At 44.0% G+C, this 24,330-nt stretch overlaps 2 protein-coding genes across 3 annotated transcripts; one reads left to right on the top strand and one right to left on the bottom strand.

Annotated features, from left to right (window-relative positions):
- Nucleotides 1-2,763: 2,763 nt before the first annotated feature.
- On the bottom strand, nucleotides 2,764-22,767 carry LOC109428880 (E3 ubiquitin-protein ligase RNF25). Of its 2 annotated transcripts, XM_019704718.3 has the most exons (4): nucleotides 22,260-22,766; nucleotides 22,072-22,140; nucleotides 4,343-5,039; nucleotides 3,024-4,270 (listed from the first exon to the last, which is right to left on the bottom strand). In XM_019704718.3, the coding sequence occupies exons 1-4, from the start codon at nucleotides 22,265-22,267 to the stop codon at nucleotides 3,809-3,811; spliced, it is 1,236 nt and encodes a 411-aa protein (XP_019560263.3). In that variant the 5' UTR covers nucleotides 22,268-22,766; the 3' UTR covers nucleotides 3,024-3,808. The 2 variants fall into 2 exon arrangements, with proteins under 2 accessions (XP_062711398.1, XP_019560263.3); XM_062855414.1 differs by lacking the exon at nucleotides 22,072-22,140 and having other exon boundaries at nucleotides 2,764-4,270; nucleotides 22,260-22,767.
- On the top strand, nucleotides 11,041-12,417 carry LOC134289487 (uncharacterized protein K02A2.6-like). The gene has a single exon (XM_062855362.1). The coding sequence runs from the start codon at nucleotides 11,041-11,043 to the stop codon at nucleotides 12,415-12,417; it is 1,377 nt and encodes a 458-aa protein (XP_062711346.1).
- Nucleotides 22,768-24,330: the final 1,563 nt, after the last annotated feature.

Raw genomic sequence — 24,330 nt, 5'->3', positions numbered from 1 at the left:
AAAGAAGCATTTCTGGAAGGAATTCCTGAAGAAATCCCGAAAATCTTTAAAAAATCTTTGAGGAATTAAAAAAAAATCACTCGTCAATATCCTGGAGAAATCCCGAAAGAAACGTGGGAAAGACCTCTGAACAAATTCTGTAGAAATCCCTGAAGGAATTCCATAAGGAACCCCCGAAAGAATTCCATAAGGAATCCCCGAAGGAATCATTGAGGGAAAAGGAACTAAAGTAGGAATCTCGGGTGAAATCCCTAAAGAAATAATGGAAACCCCCTAGGAATAATCATAGGAGTATCCCTGATGCAATCACGGAAGTAATCCGTGAAAGAATCCCACTACGGCATCCCTGATGGAATGCCGGAAAATATCCATGAAGGAACCCCGGGAGAAATCGATGAAGGAATTTCGAGAGAATTCTAATTCGTACCGGGTTTCCACGAAGAATTATGGAAGGGATACTTGACAGAACTCTGGAGGCATCCCTGAAGGCATCCCAGAAGAAATATCTAAAGAAAACTTGGGAAGCATCAATGGAAGAATCTTGGAAAGAATGCCAAGAGGAATCCCGGGAGAAATCGCTGTAGGAATGCCGGGAAAAATGTTGGATTGGGAGAAATGAATGAAGAAATTCCTAGAGGAATCTCTGAAGGAATACAGGAAGGAATTCGTGATAGAATTTCCAGAAGAATCTCGGATGGAGTCCCAGAAGAAATCCGCAAAGAAATCCCGGGAGATGGCCCGAGCAGAGTCTGACAACAAAATGATAGCAATTCGAAAACTCGATTTGTATTCAACAGCAAATTGATATCACATTTTGATACCAGTTGGTCTTGACTAAATTTGATTTCAAACTTAGATTTCGTTTTGCTGTCACTTCAAACTATTTAAAAAAATAAGTTTTTAAGTTATTTCATAACTTCCAGGCAATCTTGTATAATAGCTTCAGGAATATACCATTAGTGTAGTTATCTTATGGCATTTAGGATTTGGTATCAATCGAAAAACCCCTATATTTAACGATTTTTCCATTTTTTCGTACTGATAGCATAAACAGTTATCAATTTTCTATCACTAATAGCAGGAATTGTTTTCAACTTGCTGTTACGGGAACATTTTTCTGCTCTCATTTTTGATGTTTTAACCGTTAAAACGACCAAAACGACAACAACCTGAGTTATCATAATTTGCAATATCACAACATCAAAATTTGGTATCAATTTGCTGTCAAACTTTGCTCGGGGGGGAACTCAAATGAATCTCAGGGGGGAAATATCTTTGGGAATTCCGGAAAGAATCAATGAAAGAATTCCAGGAGGAATCCCCGATGGAATCTCAAGAATAATACGTGGTTTTTTTTTTCAATCCCTAAAGAAATCTTGAAAGAATCGTTGAAGAAATCACGAAAAGAATCCCTAAAGCAATCCAGGGGGAAATCGTTGACGGAATTCCGGTAAAAATACCTGAAAGATTCCCAAGGAAAACAATTGTAGAAATTCCGCGAGGAATCATTGATGGAAACACACCCTTAAATGAAACAATACAGCGCACGAGTAACTTTCACACAGCGAGCAAAAAGACAAAGAATTTTTCACGCAGATTTGTGTACGACTGGATCAACGCAAAAAATGTGCTGATCCGGTAGTACACAAATCTGCGTGAAAATTTTTTTGTCTTTTCGGTCGCTGCGTGAAAGTTACTCGTTGTTCTGTGTACATCGAGTTTTGCGTGTACAGGAGATATTTTGAAAAGAAATCTCAGAAGAAATCCCATGATAAGTCAAGGAAGGGAACCGTGGTACAATCAACGGGATCAGCCCGGTAGGAGTCTCGGAAGGAATCCTTGGAAGATTACTGGAGAAGATCTTGAAAATATCTCGGAAGGAATCCTTTTGGGAATGCCGGCAGGAGAATACAGAGAGGAATCCCGGGAGCCGAATTATTGTTTTAGCCTTTAGTGATTTCATCCTTTTAATATTTTCAGACTTTTGTCTTATGTTCTGTCTTATGTAATTTCAACCTTTCGTACGTAATCTTAGCTTTTTGAGATGATCAACTTATTTATTTGTTTGTGATACAAACAATACAAATCCATTTGCCATAAGATGAAAATGTGGAATGATGCTCTCAAAATCCATTTAACCCTCTAATACCCAAATTTTTGATTTTGATCTAAATATCATTTTTCGTCATCTAAAATCGATTTAAACATGTTTTGGAAGATAATTCTTTTTAATTCTCGAAATCGTGAATTTTAGTTTTTGATTTTTCTAATTTTTATTTTTGAACATCCCCACACTTTTATATTTTTCCTGGAAGCCAATTTGGGGAACGGATTTTTTGAGATAAAAACATTTTGAGATTTTATGATTATTGTTGAAATATTATTATTTAAAAATTTTTTCACTGAAAATTTTATTTTCCGTGTAATTTTAAGGAAAATAATTTTAGAGTGTATTCGATTTCCTTAAACTATTAAACAAGGATAGAATGATTTGGGAAAAATTTAAAATATGTTAATTGTAGCGATTCAATACAAAATAAACAATGACTTCTAAAAGGTGACTAAAACATCAATTTTTCAATGATTTTAAAAAAATGTAAATACGCTTTAAAATACACCAAAAACTATTTTGAGATATACAAAACAGTGCTAAATATCAGCCAAAAATATAAAAAAATTGATTTTCTATGAAACAAAAATTACAAAAATGCTCAAACTATACCCCGTCTAAAGGCGGGATTGGGTATTAGAGGGTTAAGTAACTTCCTTTGAAATTATCTGGAAGCTATCCAGAAGATGATTCTTTCTGGAGATAACTACGAAACAAAATATCATGAAACTGCTTTCAAGCTTGAAGGTTCTCGTTTGGAATGTTCTATGCCATTGACAATTTTAAATCTGCATATTAATCAACTGTGCATGCCAATTCATTGTACAAACAGTCAATAGCATGGTGATTCTGCAGAGACAATTACGCGTGCCCACAGAGATTATAGAATACAGTTCCAGCTGTATGATGCAACTGATAGAATAAAAGGCTACTCACAGTCTAAAACTATAACTTGCAGTTATATTGACAAAATCTGTAGCAATCTCAACTAATCACATTCGGCATAAAACGCATTATGCTAAATACACAGCATATAAACTCAGCACAATCCAACACAAACACACAATACCCTGATAAATCAGATATACGCCTAAAATATCATTACAAAGTACCTATCACAAAAAGCAATGCTCTAGTACTAGCACTTGGTGTGCACCGCCGTCGACGGCGCACGTGGCAACAGATTCGTACCAAACACAATAGAACTCCCAGCAGCAGTGCCAATAACGGCACCACCATCAACATCGTCATTCCCTCCTCCATCACCACCGCTATTGGCACGCCCGGGAAAAAGTATGATATTCTAATCAGTCGCATTGGTTTACACGTTAGGGATAGGGTATGAGTTACACCATTAATTGATTGACTATTAATAAGAGTGCTAGATGGACTTCTACTAGTGTGGATATCATTTTGCTGATATCCACCGCTTGGTTTATGGGTGCCAGGGCTACGAAGATTAGATAAAGGAGCCATAGTGGCTCCGATAATTGCATAATTGGCCTCATCGATCCTAGCGGGCGAGAATGTTTGTACGAGCGGCTTACCTTGCTGGGCCAAGTGTTATATCAGCAACCGCTGCCGCCATTGGGTTGAAGTGTCGTCATCCGGCAGCAGCAGTGCCGCTCGATCTCGGAGCATTAGCGACGACCTGTGGTTGCTTTGGCTCCACTGTGCGATTTCTGGGGGCAACAATTGTCACCTGGCATTCGATGCGCACGAATTGTTTACCGAGTTCTTCTGACCGGCAGCGGTTCCGGTGGCATTGGCTGACGTTGCGCCACTATCACTACCGCCGCGATGACGATGACCGCCACCGTGATGGTAATGGTGGTGGTGATGACCGCCCCGTCGATGACGGTGGCCACCACGATGGTGGTGGTGAGAATTGTGCTGCTGAGGCTGGGGAGAACCATCAGCCATCTCCACCGGGGCTGGTCCCGGTCCGTTCTGAGGAGCACGGTTTGCTCGATGGTTGCCTTGCTGGTTTCGACTACCTCCGGGGCCCGCCCCGAAGTGTCTAGAAGAATTTCCGCGGTCATGCTGTGCGGGTGGCTGATTGTGGGCCGATGATGCGTTGTTTTGCTTATGTAACTGTTGTACAGGTTGATTCTCCATCGGGGGGTTTTCATGCAGTACTTCGTTCGTGACTTTCGATGTCTGAAACAAAATACACATTATCATAAGGTTGTAATAGAATGGAACACTGATATCCTTCCTGGATTCACTCACCTCATTGTTGGCGCCTTCCGTTTCAATGGCAATCACGTTACCCTCCTCGGCGTCCAGATCGATGATCCCGCCCCTGCTCTTCTGGTGCAAATAGAGCCGACTCATTTGTGCCTGCAACGTTTTGAGCTCATCGGTGACCCGGAACTTGGGCGCATTGATCAACTCACTCGGAGGTCGACATTTGGACAGTGGTTCCACCTCAACTTCAATCGGTTCCCTACAGACCGGACACTGCGCCTGATAGGGTTTGGTTTCCTTTTGCTTCCACACGGGCATTTTGGACAGCTCTTCGTCGTAATTTCGCTTCGAAGCATTCAAGTGGCACGCCAGGCAGTGACTGTGCAGATAGTGATAGCACACGGTTTTGGTGAAGGCATCCCCCTCTTGGAACCCGTACAAACATATGACGCACTGCCCCGAAGGAAGGTTACTCTCCGTTAGGTGCTCCCGAATGATATCGATCAGATCGAAAACCACCGGTTGACCCACCGATTCGTCCAGTTTCTGGCGCACTGCCGATTCGATATTGTTGATGATGTGATCATCGAGACCACGTGGATTTTTTAATCTTATAGTCGGCTTCACATCTGGGTATGTGGGTCCTGGGAGGACCTGCAGCGTAATGCACACGTACTGACTGTCCACTTCTTCGCCGACTGTGGGGAACACCGTCGTTTCGATCATTTCCGGTATACCACTGGAAAAAGGATAGAAAGATTTTTTCATGATTAATTTTAAGATGGCTTTAATTATCAAAACGGAATGGTAAACAATTTTAAACTTTGAATACAGGTCGGACTCGATTATCCGGAGTCGGGTGCTGAACCTCCTCAAACATATATCTAGGAAACGGGCTCAGGGTTAAACATTCAGTCAAATTGGGAATAAGTTTATCTAATTTAGTTTGATCAATCCACGAAAATGCTGAAAAAAATGCCGAATATACCGTGTATGCACCAAACTTTGCGCAGTTAAGAAAAATCAAATTTCTAGTCGTTATAAAAATTACAAACAAACAAAATATATCATGAACCACATGCTCATACGACAGACTAATGATCCTTCTTTGAGTCTGCAATATAAAAAATATATAATATTAACCAAAAAATACTTAAAATAGAAAAAAAACTATTTCATTGCCTTGTTCCTAACTTTGCGCACAAAATCTTCGATTGTTCCTAACTTTGCGCATGGTGTGCCTAACTTTGCGCATGCTATGAATTGCTCAAAAAAGTAATAAAAAATGCTATTATTTAATGGTTTCCCATTAAACTAAAGTTATTCAGATCAGATAGTGTGATCTTTGTTGAAATACTTTGTCCTCGCGAGGGAGGGGGAACGGAGGCCTCCGGAGTTTTTGATTTTGTCTGAGGTTCGTACTAGGCACCTACCGTGTGAACAATCCAAACTTCATGAGGGGTTTCCTGTGGCTAAAGATCAAAGGTAAAAGCTTCTTGATAAATGAAGTGACCGTTACGGATAGGAACAATAAGGGGTCATTTAAATATGACGTCCATCTTTGGGGGGAGGGGGTTGGGGTTGTCTGAAAAAGTGTGATATGCCATGTATTAGGTATACTATGAAGCATGACGGGGTGCCCCAGGGGAAGCGAGGGTTCTAAAACTCTAAAAAATGGTGGACGTCATATTTGAATCGTCCCTAACATTGACCGCCGGAAAAGCCAAATGAAGGAATGTTCACAAATAACGTCTCATTGTAGGCAGATGGAGAGTGCCTGCCGTAGTGATACGGTTCATACAATTTTCTACTAATTTCTATATAAAATCTGCTACAAGGTTGAGAGGCAGGCCTGAAATGATCAGTGCTGGTGTTACATAATATTTAAATGGTTCATAAGTCATGTATTCACGTTCAACATGCGTTTACTGAAAGTGCGCAAAAATTAGGAACACAGTGCAAATAATGGTTCCAAACATTGCGCACCACTATTTACTAATTAAATTGAAAAATTTATTACGAACTGTGATTGATATTACTAGAATATCACCTTTTTTGTCAATTAACCGCAAAATTAATCATCGTTGCACAGTTTTATTGAGGAAAATGTTGATTTTTAGTAGAGTTACTTCTTGGTAACCGTGTTAAGGCGAGGCAAATGTTAACGTTTTTGTGTATTTTTTTGTTTATTATTCAACATAAACAAAGATTTTATGGCAATTAAAAATTTTTCAAATAATGTTTACGTTTACACAATGCTAGTGCAATGATTAAACTGGTGAATGTGTTGACCTGTAGTTATTTGTTTCGTTATTTCACAAGAATGCGCAAAGTTTGGACCTGCGCAAAGTTAGGTGCGCACACGGTATAGAGTCATTGGCGGAGACAAGGTAGGGAGGATTCTAACGCTAATCCGAATATCACTAGCCCGAATGACAGTAGTCCGAATGGCACTAGCCCGAATACCACAAGCTTGAATCTGATAAACTCATCCATCATTATTTTGGTAACAATAGAACACGGAAAAAGCAACGTATGTTCCAACTAAGGAAAAATCTGTGGAGCGGACCTGGTGTGATCGTTAGAACAATTGACTATCACGCCGAGGACCTGAGATCGAATCCCACTCCCGACAAACTCCTGAAATGTGAGTTCTTCCTTCGGAAGGGAAGTAAAGCATGGGACCCGAGATGAACTAGCTTAGGGCTAAAAATCTCGTTAATAAAGATAAAAAAAAGGAAAAACCTCTGCCGAATATGTGAATTGATTATGACGCTAATCATGGTACCTATCAGGTATCAGAAGGCCGGCTCCAGAGGTACGTTATCCTCCATTTGGGATATTTGTGCCATCGCCATAATAAAAGCCTATTTCATCATCTATCTGAGGGAAAAGGAAGGAAATAAGCATAAGGATGGGGATAAGGACAGATAGGGAAATAGAAAAAAAATACTCTGGAAGAGGGTACTAACGCATAAGCGCCCCACAATGGGTTCAAACTAGAAATCCTCTACATCTTCTACATATTGTCGCGCTTATCTTTTATTAGTCTTCTTCTTCTTTTTTCTGGCCAACTAGCACCTTTCGGCGCCAGTTGTGTTTTACGTCGGCTGGGTCTAGGAGCTAAGCCTTAAATTCCGACGCCCCAGGGAGACAGCCACCACACCTGAGGACCCTACATATCGAACCCATCAACACATGGGCCGGGACCTACGGCTTTACTTCCTATCCGAGGGAAGGCGTGATCACGGATTTTATGTCTCAGAAAATCCCATCGGCGTCGACGGGAATTGAACCCCGACCGACTGGGGTGAGAGGCAACCACGCTTACCACTACACCACCGACGCCGACAACAAAATATTAGAGTCTTGCGGCGGTCGTACGCTCGCAAGGCATACCGACGCATGACAGTCGCAAGGCAAAACAAAAGAAAAAGTGTTTCGATATGGACCAGTAGGTCTGTGCCAATAAGGGAGAGAAAAAAAAAAGTGTTCCCGCCAAAAACAAAAGCACGTTGTTTTCGCGAAGTGACAGATGTTTTTGAATGTATTTGTGACGAACGACAAGAGTGGCTCAGTGGAATGAGTGTTCTTGCTGTCAAACCCCATATAATGAAATTATATACTTTTAAATCTGGTGACGCTGTTATGATTAGTTGTAGTAATGGAGTCGTCTTATAATGTTAACTTTAATGAAAATATACATTTAGATCGAAATACCTAACATCAAATTGACTCTTTTCATAAAATGAGCTTGAAAAGAATGCTGTGTAACCATCTTGGCAACACGCTTTATAAGTGTAGACATTTCTCTCTCAACAAGAGAGACGAGAGAAAACAGTTTCCGTTCAGGAAGCGTTTGAAAAGTCTCCAGCTTATTGCTCTCTCGCTCTCACTCTCACAGAAAATACAAATTGGAATAGGCAATATGAAAAGTCAAGGGCTTTTCGCAAGAGGAGACGATGTACTCTTGGTAGTCTTTTGGAGATAGCAGACAGCGACGGACGTGCGATGTCTCAAGCGTTCGAGGATTCGATGGAGGAAGTTTCGGCCGGCGCGTACGTATGCTTGGCCGGTCACGATGGTGGAACTACGGCGGAAGATAGCGGCAATTCTGCCGGCGCTCTGGTTAGTCCTGCCGGTCACGACAATTAGTGACTGTCGCGCTAATATCAGAAGCCAGAGGCAGATAATCGCCATATTCTGATTTTTCTTGAGAGGCATAATAATGTAGGATTACTATCTTTGAAGAAGTCAGCAAATAGATTCGCAGCCTCTTCGGTTGAGTTTGACCTTATGTTGTTGTAGGTTACGTCGCTGGGAATAGACCTATTACGTTTTTTCGAGTTGACATAAGACCAGAACGAGGAAGGATTAGCTTGCAAATCAGTTTCGGTACTGTTGGATCACAGCAATCAATGGATTTACACGTCAACTGAATAATACCCTAAATACGAATTTATCATCATAGCAGCCTTTGCTCCAAGGTTACTGATAGACGAAAATTCTCGCGAAAGCCAAACAATTAATTTCAGTGTGTATCGTCCCAAATGTTTATCATAGAAACAACAACTCGTTCATTTACTCACAAATGCGGGAATGAACTCATCCTGCGTGAGTGTGTTGCCCGCCAACTAACTGGAATGAAAATTGCGAGAGCGCTCTCGAACTATTTTCCATTCAGCTGCGAAAGATAATCTGCTCGAAAATATCGTGCTGATTCTCAGCTTTCATTCCGATTCCCACTCACGGCGATAATATCATCGGAATCGGCAGGAGCATGGGGAAGATTTCATCAGAAGCCCGTTTGTGTGCATTAGGGTTCGGAATTAGTCAAATAAAGTTATAAATTTGTTTGCTAGATCGAGGACTGACATGCAAGGGTTCGTTCAAAAATTACATAACGGGGAGGAAGGATACCTAGCGCGTAACGCACTTCATGCAAAATTTTAAAAATTTGAAAATACAAAAGTTGTTTCGTGGTTGGGGGTTTTGGGGGGCTGAAATTGTCAAATGTTGCTTTCCTTTCGATTGATTAGCAAATGTGTCATCAACTAGCACTCAAGTGCATGAAGATTTTAAATCTCGGAATTGATCAATGGATAAATATCCCGAGCGGGAGCGGTTGCGTCGTGTACTGAGACACGCATCATGAAAATTGCACGCATGTTGTACACCGCGTGAGCACGGCGTCGCTGCAGGTAGTCAAAGCCGCGACTGCTCGAGGGACATTTATTGGACAAATGGTGTATCTGGTAAAGTTATTAAATAATTCAAGGATTTACAGAAGAAGGTACAAAAAAGCAAACAATTTTGTCCAATTACATTATCTCTATCTAAATGGTCAGGATCATGATATGTGATGTATTAAATTTTAGTATGCTTGAACATTTTTTGATTCCTCCATTCTCCCTCAGAGAAGCATGTTTTTTAACTATGTAATATGTATGCGGTCCGACCCATAATCGTAGAGGGAGTCCACGCTTCCTAAAACTACATCTTTTTTTACTCTTCAAGCAAACATTGCAGAAAACACCATCCTCTTGTGCTCTTACCAGTGCATTTTGTATTACACAAGTTTAACTTGTAATACGAGAACGACCAATCCACGCTCGATGAAATGACCTTGCCAAAGGCACACATCTTCCGGTTCATCAGTTAGGTTTAAAATACCGTTAGAGTTGCTTATCAAGCTCATTTTACTGTAGCGCAAAATATGTGTCTCAAATATGTAAATGCATCAAGGTATAAACATTTGCATCTTTGGTGAGCATTATTTAAAGACACGGTATCGATACCGCGCTGCTTTTCCTTTGAATCGGCACTCGTGGTGATAAATTATTATCAATCGCAGTGAAAATTATCAACCGCGATAATAACTGCTCCAGTTTTCGCTTCCTTCGAATTGTTCACTTTCGAGCAGCGGTGCGAGAGTTGTGATCGATGAATGAACACCACTTCGAGAGCGTGAGTATCTTTGTTTACAAGCGCCACTGGAACCAGCGAGAGTTTTTCTCAGCTAGACAGTGACGGCTGAGTTCATTGCATTAGCGATCAAAATATGCACGGTGAGCTTGGGAATGCTTATCGGCTAAAAAATCATAATGAGTGCTCCACGATACGATTATTGGTAACCTTGCTTTGCTCCACTATATAAGCAGAGGAATCTGCACTGGTTGATTCATTCTAAGTTTGGCTTCCAATAAAGCAACTACTACTTAAGAACTACAAGAAAAGCATTTTCATTCCGGAAGTTACCGAACATATCAATTTGGCGACGAGATTTCAAGAACCCGAAGCAATGGCAGACCTTCAGCAAGCAATACTCCAGATGGCGGATCTCCTACCAACACCCAGTAACCCGGAGCAAACCCTAGAAGCCTTGGCTACGAACATCAGTGAGTTTTTTTTCGATCCGGAAAATGGAATTACTTTTGACAAGTGGTACAGCCGGTACGTGAACCTCTTTGATTCGGATGCCAAGAATCTGGAAGATGCCGCCAAGGTACGATTGCTGCTAAGGAAGTTGGATACACCCTCGCTCACCCGATACGTCAACTACATTCTGCCGAAGCTTCCCAAGCATGTCAATTTTGCGGACACCGTCGAAATCCTCAAGAAAATTTTTGGAGCTCAAACGTCAACATTCAACAAGCGTTTCCACTGCCTGCAGCTTGTCAAGTCAGAAGCCGAAGACATTATCAGCTACGGAGGCAAGGTGAATCGTGCAATGCGGCCAAATGCACTATGTTCGGGATTGTCCTTTCTCGGATCATCAGTGCAAACAGTGCAATCGTGTTGGCCACAAGGAAGGCTACTGTGGCTGCCTGTCCAAGCCGAAGTCAGTTCCAGCCAAGGAGAAACAACCAATGAACAAGTCCAAGAAATTCCGTCAAGCGAAAACCCGTGGCGTTTACATAGTGAATCACATCGCTCAACACTCCAGCAAACGGAAGTACGTGCCCACATTCATCAACGGCGTGGCAACCAAGCTACAACTGGATACAGCAAGCGACATCACAGTGATCTCACAGCAAACATGGAACTACCTCGGAAAACCAGCGATCAAGAAACCAACGATTGAAGCGATGAATGCGTCCGGAAAACCGCTCCAATTGCTAGGAGAATTCCAGTGCGAAGTCAGTATCAACGGTAAGACTGCTGAAGGAAGATGTTTCGTCACAACGGCTGCAAACCTCAACCTGCTGGGCATCGACTGGATCGAGCTGTTCCAGCTGTGGTCGGTTCCCATCGATTCGGTCTGCAATCAAGTCAGGACGAAGACGATCGATCAGCAAATCCGTGAATTCCAAGTGAAGCACAAGGACGTTTTCGACGATTCTCTGGGGCATTGCAAGAAAATGAAGGTGAAGCTTTTCCTGAAGCCGGATGCAAAGCCTGTTTTCTGCCCCAAGCGGCCAGTTCCTTTCAACACCGTTCCATTGGTCGATGCCGAACTCACAAGATTACAAACGTTGGGCATCATTGAACCCGTCGACTTTTCCGATTGGGCTGCTCCTATTGTGGCAGTACGCAAACCAAACGGCCGAGTTCGCATCTGCGCGGACTACTCAACGGGACTCAACGAAGCACTCGAGGCCAATCACTACCCGCTTCCGACGCCGGAGGAAATATTCGCGCAGCTCAACGGCAGTACCGTCTTCAGCATAATTGATCTTTCCGACGCGTACCTGCAGCTTGAAGTAGATGACGACTCCAAGAAGCTCCTCACCATCAATACCCATCGTGGACTGTTCCGGTTCAACCGCTTCGCTCCAGGGGTAAAATCAGCACCGGGGGCATTCCAACGCCTGGTGGACGGAATGATTGCGGATATTCCTGGTGTACGAACATTCATCGACGACGCTATCGTATTCAGCAAGGACATGAAGTCACACGCAGAATCACTCAATCTGCTCTTCAAGCGCCTCAAGGAGTACGGTTTCCACGTTAAACCTGAGAAGTGCCGATTTTTCCAAACTCAACTCGGTTACTTGGGACACGTAGTGGACAGTCAGGGCATCCGCCCTGATCCGGAGAAAGTGAAGACCATTGCAGCCATTCCACCTCCAACCAACGTTCCGGAACTACGGTCCTATCTTGGAGCTGTCAACTGATAAGAAACACGATGTTAACTAGTACACGGTTTATTGAAGAAAGAGTAAGAGTTCAGGTACAGGGGTGGTATATATAATAGAATTCAAATTATCATAGCCTACTAATCATTGGGTCTATTTACTAATGCTTATTTCTAACACCCCCTCTTAGACCCAGTGTGGATCGATGCTTCAGGAAAGCTGGACCAGGTAGGCCCTTCGTGAAGACGTCCGCCAATTGATCTTCAGTCGGGATGTACTGAAGCTTGATGACGTCATTCTGGATGCACTCTCTGATGAAGTTGTAGCGAATGTCCAAATGCTTCATCCGCTTCTGGTCCCGGGGTTCTTCGGCAATATGAATACAGGACTGGTTGTCCTCGTGAATCACCAAAGGAACGTCCAGATTCACTCCAAACTCGGTGAGGAGATTCCGCAACCAAATTGCTTCGCACGATGCTTGGCTGAGGGACACGTACTCCGCTTCTGTAGACGACAACGAGATCGTCGCTTGCTTCCGTGTAGTCCACGATACTGTGCTACCATAGACTTGGAACACGTAACCACTGGTGGAGCGACGGTCGTCCATGTCACTGCCCCAGTCCGCATCCGCAAATCCAACGAGTGGATCGGCATCAGTGTTGCGTCGATATTCCAGGCACAGATGCTTGGTCCCTTGAAGGTATCGCAACACGCGTTTGAGGTGGCACCAGTGCTCATCGGTCGCGCCACTCTGGAAGCGGCTCAGGAAGTTCACCGCGATGCTAATGTCCGGACGAGTCGATAACATCAGATAGGTCAGACAACCTATTAGCTCTCGGTAGGGATGCTGGGTCGCTTCCTCGTTATCCTTCTTCCTCGTCAGTTTTTGGTTGGCGTCCAATGGAGTCATCGCCGGCTTGCAATTGTCCATCCCGAAACGCTTTAACAGAGCAGAAATGTATTTAGCTTGATTCAATCGCAACGTACCTTCCTTCATGTTGTACTGAATCCGCATGCCCAGGAAGTTTTTCAGCTCCTGCATGTCGTCCATCTCAAACTCGCTCTTCATCTTTCGTTTAATCCGTTCAATCTCTTCCAGGGAACTTGATGCCAAAACGATGTCATCGACGTATAGGACTAGGTACGTCCACACGCCGTTCGCTTTCCTCGTGTACAGGCAGCTGTCGTACTGTGAGCGTTGGAACCCGAGCTTCAGGATGAAACTGTTGAAACGCTCATTCCAACTACGAGGTGCCTGCTTCAGGCCGTACAAGGATTTGTTCAGCCTGCACACCTTGTTCCCCCTCTCAAATCCTGGTGGCTGCCGCATGTAGACGGTTTCCGTCAAGTTTCCGTTGAGGAACGCCGTCCGCACATCCATCTGGTGCAAATGGAGATTCTTCTGCACCGCCACCGCCAGCAGGGTCCTGACGGTTGTCATCCGGACCACGGGAGCATACGTTTCCTGGTATTCGTAGCCTTGTCGTTGGGAACACCCTTTGGCCACGAGCCGAGCTTTGTACCTGTCGATTGAACCGTCATCACCGTATTTAATTTTAAATACCCACTTGCAGGGAACCGGTCGAACACCAGTTGGTAGGTCCACGAGATCCCAGGTCCGATTCTTATCGAGCGCATGCATCTCATCGTCGATCGCACGCTTCCATTCCGGCCAATCGTCACGCTTCCGGAGTTCATTGATGTCGTCCGGCAATGCTTCCACGTAGTTCTCCGCATTCAACGCAAACGCCATGCACACGTCGAAATCGGAAAAACGAGCAGGTGGCCTGCGAAGCCGATCGCTTCGCCGAACTGGAACTTCGTCATCCTCGGCGCTTCCGAACTCGTCAGCTGATGAATCGCAACCACCAGCAGCTCCATCTTCCGTTTCTTCGATCGCCGGTTCGGAATTTGGTTCAGGATTCGCTTCACGTCGCAGATTTGGCCGTTCTTCCAACGGTTCTAGACGGTCGGACACCAGGTGGTCGTTAGTGTGCACTTCCACCCGACGCTTCGATTCCGACTCTTCAACGACTACGTCCCGAGCGATGATGATCTTCCGCCGTACAGGATCCCATACACGATATCCGTTGACACCGTATCCGACGAGGTAGCAAACTTGACTCTTCGCATCGAGCTTGGTCCGCTTCTCCTTGGGAACGTGACAGAATGCCGAAGACTCGCAGTCTGGACACATTTGGCTTGTGCCCAAACCACATCTCGTACGGGGTTCTATTTTCGACCAAGGCAGTAGTAGGGCTCCGGTTGATCAAATGTACTGCGGTCAGAACCGCCTCGTTCCACATCGACCGCTTGAAGCCCGCATCGTCTAGCATCGACCGCGCTCGTTCCATGATGGTCCTGTTCATCCGTTCTGCGACGCCGTTCTGTTGCGGCGTATATGGCACAGTTGGCTCCATGACGATTCCTGCTTCCTCACAAAATTGTACAAAATTGGCATTAATGTACTCACCACCGTTGTCGCTCCTCAACCTGGCGATTCGAGTTCCAAAATGTACGGTGGCCATCGCTGCATGTTTCCGGAAAGCGTCGAGCACATCCCCTTTGGATTTCAGCACATACACCGCCGTGAAGTGCGTGAAGTCGTCGATGAAACTGACGAACACCTTCTGACCGTCCCAAGAGGCTGGTGTGAACGGACCGCAGACATCCGTGTGGATCAATTCCAGCGGGCGCGATGAACGGGGCTGAACTGCTTCGTCGAACGGTTGCTCGTTTGCTTCCCCATCATGCATGGCTCACATACACCTCCATCCGGTTTCAAACTTCCACTGCCAACATCGATGCCTTCGACCATGCCAGTTCGGATGAGCTTCACCAATCCAGCGTTTCCAATGTGGCCGTACCTGCGGTGCCACAACGTCAGCTTGCTTCCTTGATCAGCTGCCATGGCGGATTCAATCTTCGGTACATCCACATCCAATTCGTACAGCCGGCCCTTCCGACTCGCAGTGCACACAACTTCAGAGCCACGTGTGATTCGTGCACCATCCTTGCCGAACGTTACCTCCATTCCCCGTTCTGTGACTCGCTTCACGGAGAACAAATTGGCGTACAATCCTGGTACGTACAGCACGTTGTACACCGTGCATGTCAGCTGCCCACCTTCCACGTTGGATGTCATTTTTACTTCGCCGGCCACACGACTGGTCAGCGACACTCCCGACTTGGCGACGTTGATGACGATGGGGGAATCCAACGTGCGCACATTTTGCAAATAATTTTTGTCGCTTACCATGTGTTCCGACGCGCCGCTATCCAAAATCCAACGGAATTCGCCTCCGGCTGGTTCGCCGTCCACCGTCATGAAGGCCACATCGCTACCAGTTTCCGCCACGTGCGCTTTGCTTTTCTTCTTCTGCTTTTCCGGTTTTGCTACAGGACGTTCGTTCTTCGCATTTTCTGGACAGTTTGCTCTCTTGTGTCCGGGTTTTCCGCAAGAGTGGCACTTGAAGACGAACTTACCACTTCTTCCAGCAAACGCCGTGCTCGTTTCCGGTCTGTCCCCGTTGTGCTGTCGCTTCGCGTCCTCGCTGAGCAGCCTCGACTTGACGAATTCCATCGAGCACTGCTCGACCGGTAGCGTCTCCAGTACTGTGATCAGCTGGTCGTACGATTTTGGCATCGACTGGAGCAGGAAAAACACCACCACCGGCTTGTCGAATTTGATTTCTGCCGATTCCAGTTCTCGGATCGTCTTTTCGAACGCCAGAATGTGCTCCTCCATCGGTCGTCGTTCGTCGTACTTCATTCCGGCGAGCTGTTTGAGTAGGTAGAACACGCCCGAAACTCCTTTCCGCTCAAACGTGTGCTGCAACGTGGTCCAAATCGCTCTCGGGGACGTCTTTCCGCGGATATATTCCAGCTGGGAATCCGCAATCTTGTGGATCAGGATCGACTTGCATTTGGCGTCTTCTTGCTTCCGCCTGGCCCGCTTGTCCTCCTTTTCCTTCTTTACCGCTGCCGTGTCCTCAGGAACCACCGGGAAAAAATCATCTTCCTCCAGAGTTTTCTCGATGCAATGGAGCAAACCCAACTCTTCCAGGTACGACTCCATGCGGAAACTCCAGTTCGAAAAATTCGTCCCGTCGAATAGGTACACGCGCTGCGTCCGATCGTCCTCCATTTCCGCGTTTTTACGACAAATTTTTCGTTCCGAACCGAAACCACGCTACTGACGCCACGTGACTCGCGTGAGAAAAAAAAAATTTCTTCGCCCGTCGGTCGCGTACTTACTCGCGGTTGCTATGGTAACGTGGAGTGCCCATAACCTGATAAGAAACACGATGTTAACTAGTACACGGTTTATTGAAGAAAGAGTAAGAGTTCAGGTACAGGGGTGGTATATATAATAGAATTCAAATTATCATAGCCTACTAATCATTGGGTCTATTTACTAATGCTTATATCAACTTCTACGGACGATTCGTGCGCAACCTACACGAATTGCGCCACCCGATGGATCAGCTGTTGAAGAAGGAATCAAAATGGCAATGGACTCCACAATGCCAGGACGCTTTTGACAAGTTCAAGAAAACACTTCAATCAAACTTGCTCTTGACACACTACGATCCAAAACTACCAATCATCGTAGCAGCTGATGGATCAAACACAGGGATCGGCACGGTTATCTTTCACTAGTTTCCCGATGGCAAAATGAAGGCAATACAGCACGCTTCAAGAACGCTCGCACCTGCGGAACGGAACTATGGACAACCGGAGAAGGAGGCACTGGCGTTAATATATGCGGTAACGAAGTTCCATAAATACTTGCTCGGTCGGCATTTCACACTACTGACGGACCACAAACCACTGCTGTCCATCTTCGGTTCCAAGAAAGGTATTCTGCTACACACTGCAAATCGACTACAACGATGTGCACTCACAATGCTGAACTACGATTTCGAGATTCAATATGTATCAACGAACGATTTCGGATGTGCAGATTTGCTGTCACGGCTCATCAACCGAACCAATCAGCCAGAGGAAGAAGACGTAATCGCAGCGGTCAACCTTGAGGAAGATCTTTCAAGCATTCTCTCCGACGCAGCAGAAAAGGTTCCGGTTTCGTTTGCAGCACTGCGGAAGGCTACATCAACAAACACCACACTCCAAACCGTTTCTAAACACATCCGTGAAGGTTGGCCAAACTGTTCCAAGGATCTCCCCATTGCAGTTCAACCGTACTATCACAGACGCGAGTCACTCACCATTGTCGACGGATGCATAATGTTTGGCGACAGAGTTGTCGTTCCTGACGAATTTCGACGAAGGATCCTGAAGCAATTTCATCGAGGTCATCCGGGAATAGTTCGCATGAAGTCCATAGCAAGGAGTTTTGTATACTGGCCCGGAATCGATCAAGAAATTGAGGACTACGTCAAGCGCTGTACACCGTGTGCAACGGCAGGAAAGGCTCCTACAAAGACAACATTGGAATCCTGGCCTGTACCTTCAAGACCCTGGTCGAGGATTCACATCGATTACGCTGGTCCAGTGGATGGAGTCTATTTCCTCGTGATAGCAGATCCCTACTCCAAATGGCCAGAAGTTCATGTAACCAAGTCAACGACATCAAGAGCAACAATCAAATTACTGAATCAAACCTTCGCTACATTCGGTGTTCCAGAGGTACTCGTGTCAGACAACGGAACCCAATTTTCAAGTCACGAATTTCAAACTTTCTGCACCAGTCAAGGAATCCATCACATTCGCATCGCTCCATATCACCCGCAATCAAATGGACTAGCTGAAAGATTCGTGGATACTTTGAAGAGAAGCCTCCGCAAGATTCGCTCAGGGGGAGAAACACTAGAAGAAGCACTGTGCACTTTCTTGCAAGTATATCGCTCAACGCCCACCAATGACCTGGAAGGTAGATCTCCGGCGGAAATCATGTTCGGAAGACCTATTCGTACCATACAATCCATGCTCAGACCGAGTGAATGTGGAACCGCATCCAGGAACAGGAAAAAGCAAAACGACGCCTTCAATAAGAAGCACGGTGCAGTCCAGAGGAATTTCCAGCACGGCGATTCCGTGTATGCCAAGGTTCATTCAACGAATTCCTGGAAATGGGAACCAGCAACCGTAATTGAGAAAATCGGGAACGTTAACTACAATGTGTTCCTGAACGATCAACAACGTTTAATACGGTCCCACACCAATCAGCTCAAGAGTCGTGTTCCAGACAAGAGTCCAAAGAACCAATCATCTGCACTTTCCATATTCTTCGATGGATTTGGATTAACGGTCTCGACAGAAGCTCCAGCGGATGTCGCTCCTCAAGTTCAACCTGCAATTCAACCGCTTGATGACCCACCTCTTCATAATCTGGAAGATTCTATCTTGACGGATGATATGTCGGATGGAGAAGCTGCTGGAACCGATGAAACCGAGGATGAACCGATTCCGGCTCCGAATGCAATTGATGAACCACAACCAGCCCAACCTGAGATTCCAATACTAGAAAGAGGACGACGCATGATTCAACTACCAGCCCGGTTCAAGCCCTATTGGATGACGAAACCTTAAGGGGGGAAATGTTGGATCACAGCAATCAATGGATTTACACGTCAACTGAATAATACCCTAAATACGAATTTATCATCATAGCAGCCTTTGCTCCACTATATAAGCAGAGGAATCTGCACTGGTTGATTCATTCTAAGTTTGGCTTCAACTACTACTTAAGAACTACAAGAAAAGCATTTTCATTCCGGAAGTTACCGGACATATCAGGTACGATTTATTTAAGTAGTCCTTGAAGGCGGAATCCACGGATGATTGGTAACTGGATTCCAATTGTTGCAGGTTCATTTTGGCTATGTGCTGTCTTTGCTTGAAGTATCTTTTCCTGGCCTTGCGGAGAACGTTGCGACTGTGGCGTAATTCTGCAGTCCACCATGGAGGAGACGTCTTAGAGTATAGTAGGTTTCTTTTCAATGGCACTTTTTCATTCAGGATTGAAAATACTGTGTCGTAAAAATTGGTGACGGCATCGTCTAAGTTATCGGTCTGTAGAATGCCAGACCAGTTGACCCTCTCTAAAGACGTCGAGAGATCGTCAAAGTCACAGTGACGGAAGTCAACACACCAAAAATTCGATTGAGGGTTTCAGCAAAATTTTGCTGAATTTTGCCGAGCTGAAGGTTTCAGCAAAAATTTTGCTGAAATTCAGCAATATTTGCTGATTTGTTCAGTAAACTCTGCTGATCACCAGTAACGTTTTGCTGAAATTCAGCAAACTTTGCTGAACGTTCAGCAAAAAATTTTGCTGGACTCTTCAGCTCGGCAAAATTCAGCAAAATATTGACCGTCCAGTTCCAAACTGTTCACGACCGTTCGAAACAGTCGGCGTTTTAAACGGTCGGTGAAACAGTCGGTGACGGATTTGACAGCAGAAATGAGCGAGAAAGATTTCGCGCGCAAACGCGTTTTCAAAAACATTCAATTGGTGGAACAAGGACAGCTAACCGGTCGCTCTGATCAGCTGTTGCCGGCAGCCAAGCCGCCAGCTTTTTGGCGCGGAAGTCGGGGGGTGTTCAGATGCAATGTTTATCACTCAACAAATTATGAAAATATTGTTTTTCGCAATAAATGTTTTAAATGTTTTAAAGTGAGGTTTAATAAATGCAATTTATATTATTTCCAGGATAATTGCTAATGTTTGTTATTCTAAAGACCTATACGTTTGAAATGATGATGTGCTTTAACAAATTTGCTGATTAATTGGTTTCTGTAGAATACATCGAGCGTCCCCTCGATATTCGACGACTGTTCTGAACAGTTTCACAAACAGTCGGGATAATCCAACTTTGAACTGAATACACAATATTGCTGAAAGAGTTTGGTGTGAAAATCAGGAAGACCACGATTAGCACGATGTATCTAAATGTAATGTAAAAAATCTGTAATCTAAACGAATAATGAACGGCTTGTGATGGATATCAACTTTCAGGATTGGTGTTGGGGGTTCCAGTAGTTCGACGTTGTCAGGATCATTCACAAACGCTAAATCAAGAAGTCTTCCATTTGCGTTGTATGCAGAACAGATTTGATGCAGGCCGCATGGCAGGACAGTTTCACACAGGCTGATCTCTTGTTCAGAAGAAGCGTTCAAAGGAATATAACTGTTGAGGTCAGTGTCAAGTTGCCATTGCAAACGAGGTAGGTTATAGTCGCCAACCACCACGATGCTGTCTGAGCTATCGGAGCTTTTGAAGTACAGAATGCGATGACGTGTTTGAAAGCACCCGTAGGGGATGGTTCGTCATGCGGTAAATAAACCGAACAATAGACGTCTTTCCTGTTGAGGTTTCCAACAGATACATCAATTGTGATAGCACATACATCTCTGATGGTTAGCGAGTTTGCCATTTCATGTTTACTAAAAGTAGCAAACACCGAGTTTACAAGGTTTCCTATATAGAAATTCCCCTTACGGATGTAAGGTTCTTGGACTAAGGCCACTTGGGCTGTACCATTTTGCATAAGTCTGCAAAGATTGATTGTTGCTGTTCTTTTATGCTGAATATTGATCTGAGCTATCCTAACCGTAACCGCTACCCAAACTAGGTAAGTTTATACTCTTCGCAATAACAGCACAACAAAGAACAGCAGCAATAACACCAGATCGGTATCGATTGAAAAACGCCAAAGGCGAGGATACACAGAATACTCTGAGTAAATCGCATAATGCGAAACCATATAGGTGAAAATTTAAACTAATTAACAACATCTTCATAATCCCGCCTTATTTAGCCTCAAGTGAGACTAAAGAAGGGCAGCTGATTGTCTCGGAGAAACACAAGGTCCACTGCACCATTGCTCCGGTTAGCGCAGTAAAGGCTACATACTGTGGAGGGCGCCCTGGTACTCCACAGGCTCCGTTAGCGGTTAGGTTTTTATTAGACCCCCCTAGCCATTCATTCCTAGGCACGGTAAGCATAAAGCCGCATCACACCATGAATTAGGGGTCACCTGTTGGTGGATTCTTACCACCGGAACAGGCGATCCGTAGTGTTATTCTTAGCCAATTGAGACAATCGCTACCGACACTACACAACTATCTAGGCTGATCGAGAAAAGAAGTTAATATTGATAATCAACTTCATACTGGCTCGAACAGCCTGCAACAGTCTCATTCCCATTTTTAACATATTTTTTCGATGAAAACTAACTGTTCAACAGATCATACTTATTGGAAATTTTACAAGGAATCCGAATATGCAATAAAAGTTGAGGGTTTACGGTCGTATTCACAAATTATAGTGGAAAATATGACTGAAAAGGCGTCAAAACGATGTAACGTCACGGTAGAATGTGTTATTTAGCCAAATCCTGGGCCGACCGGAAACCAAACTATCAGGAATCAGCATGATTTGGTAGAAACCCGAGTGTTAATCTTTTCGGATATGTCAGGTAATTTTGCATCACAATTTCACGTATTTGAATTTCAACAGCAGAAAAATTAATAAGCGTCAAATTAATATCAAGTGATATAAAATGACAAGATGAACTTCATATAAGGATAAAAGCAATTAAGCCCCAAAGGATTCGTTGCACCAGAGCCCAGTGCTATCAGATGCAGTTGTGCAATCGATTTTCTTTCAACTGCATTGCCAGACAACAGAGAAAAGAATGATCCTAGACCAATTTCACCACACTCACCTGCTGTTCCGGGTAATCTTGACGTCGTCCATCAGGATCGCTTCCAGCGATTCGACCTCGTCGATTAACCTACGGAGTGATATCCAGAAAAATAAGATTTCATGAAAAACGCCCAAAATTTTGATTTTTTGTGGAAACAGTAAATCGAACCAGCTATCCATTTTCCACATGTGGTTCTCTATACTTACGCATCCATTTGCTTTTTCCTTATCGGTGCGGACGGTCCTCTTGAAGAAAATCACTCTTTGCAACAACCAGACTCAAAATTTTCGCCAAAGCTCGTCCTCGCCTTCAACAGCACTAGAACCTGGCCGTACGGAAAAATCAATTTTCCGCACCTAGTCGTTTTCCACACCTTGTCCTCACCACGCAGACAGTGCTCGTCTTCAGCCGAAGCGCAAGGTGCAAGTGCAAAAAAAGGCTGATGGTAGTCCGATTCTGACGATTCTACCTTCCACAACGACTGACCGGCGGTGCGCGGATCACGGAAGATTTGGGCGAAGCACAATAACGAGACCACTAGTTCTACCGGATCGGGTGGCCACAGGAACTTTTCGGAAGTCGATTCTAACGCGGACACGGCGCGGATGCTGCTCAAACTGATAGCGAAAAACGCAGAATAAACCCAGAAAAACAAACCTTCGCGCACACGAAAAGGAAGCTCTTCCAAAATTTGACAGCCAAAAGTGACAACATCAAAACGGGATTAACGGGAGGGGCGGTAAAATCTGCATATTCGGTAAAATTGGATGCAAAACAAACGGAATTCATGGGCGTTGACTAAATTGGGGGTCAGAATTTGATTTCATTCAATTATTTTTATTGAGCGCTAACGAATCAGATTAGGGTTCATTCACAAATATCATAACGCCAAAATTGGCCTGTTTAGACACCCACCCACCCCATCGTAACACTGTTTATATGGAAAGAAAAATTATTTGTTCGGGCTGTAACACCATGAAGGACACCCATGGGCACCCACCCCCTCCTGCGTTATGACATTTGTGAACAAGCCCTTATTCGGTTTGAATTGGGGTTTTAAATTATTAAAAATGTATTGATTTTTTCATTTTATACGAAAGAGCATCTTTTTCTGAGCCACTATGATTTTTTTCAGATTTTTAGAACCTTATTTTGGTACCTAAAATCAATTACAAAGAGATTTTTTGAAATCACCTTTTGACAGCTGGGTAACTGTTTGACAGCTCCACCCAGTACAAACTGCGACGAGGGGTGATTCGAAAAAACGCTCCCATACAAACTTCAAATTGATTTTTAAATAGGTTCCCGGGCTCCAAAACTCATGAAAATTTGGATTTCAGCTCAGTTTGACATGCAGATTAAGAATATCGAATTATCTCAACACCGTTTAAGAAGCCAATTATCGTCACTCCTGGCATCGAAATCGAATAGAAATCAAATAGAAATCGAATCGAAATCGAATCAAAATCGATTTAAATCGCGATTCAAATCTAATCATGTTTCGAATCGAAATCGAATCGAAATCAAATCGAAATCGAATCGAAATCGAATCTAAATCGAATCGAAACCGAATCGAAATCAAATCGAAATCGAAATCGAATCGAAATCGAATCAAAGTCGAATCGAAATCAAATAGAAATCGAATCAAAATCGAATCAAAATTGAATCGAAATCAGAATCGAATTGAAATCGAATCGAATTCGACTTGAAAATCGAAAATGATTTCGATTCGATTTCGATTCGATTTCGATTCGATTTCAATTCGATTTCGATTCGATTTCGATTCGATTTCGATTCGATTTCGATTCGATTTCGATTCGATTTCGCTTCGATTTCGATTCGATTTCGATTCGATTTCGATTCGATTTCGATTCGATTTCGATTCGATTTCGATTCGATTTCGATTTGATTCGATTTCGATTCGATTTCGATTCGATTTCGATTCGATTTCGATTCGATTTCGATTCGATTTCGATTCGATTTCGATTCGATTTCGATTCGATTTCGATTCGATTTCGATTCGATTTCGATTCGATTTCGATTCGATTTCGATTCGATTTCGATTCGATTTCGATTCGATTTCGATTCGATTTCGATTCGATTTCGATTCGATTTCGATTCGATTTCGATTCGATTTCGATTCGATTTCGATTCAATTTCGATTCGATTTCGATTCGATTTCGATTCGATTTAGATTCGATTTAGATTCGATTTCGATTCGATTTCGATTCGATTATTTCGATTCGATTTCGATTCGATTTCGATTCGATTTCGATT

Source organism: Aedes albopictus, chromosome 3 (genome assembly GCF_035046485.1).
Source record: "Aedes albopictus strain Foshan chromosome 3, AalbF5, whole genome shotgun sequence".
Taxonomy (NCBI): Eukaryota; Metazoa; Arthropoda; class Insecta; order Diptera; family Culicidae; genus Aedes; species Aedes albopictus.
Note: the sequence above shows the minus strand (reverse complement) of the source record. Positions and strands in the feature narration are given on the sequence as shown.

What these genes read in the sequence shown, in the direction of transcription:
- LOC134289487 (XM_062855362.1), top strand. Translation starts at nt 11,041, where the DNA reads ATGCACTATGTTCGGGATTGTCCTTTCTCGGATCATCAGTGCAAACAG.
- LOC109428880 (XM_019704718.3), bottom strand. An exon ending in AAGATTACCCGGAACAGCAG is followed by an intron (nt 5,040 to 22,071) that starts GTGAGTGTGGTG and finishes TCCTTTTTCCAG; the next exon opens with TGGTATACCGGAAATGATCG. An exon ending in CGGAAGGCGCCAACAATGAG is followed by an intron (nt 4,271 to 4,342) that starts GTGAGTGAATCC and finishes ATTTTGTTTCAG; the next exon opens with ACATCGAAAGTCACGAACGA.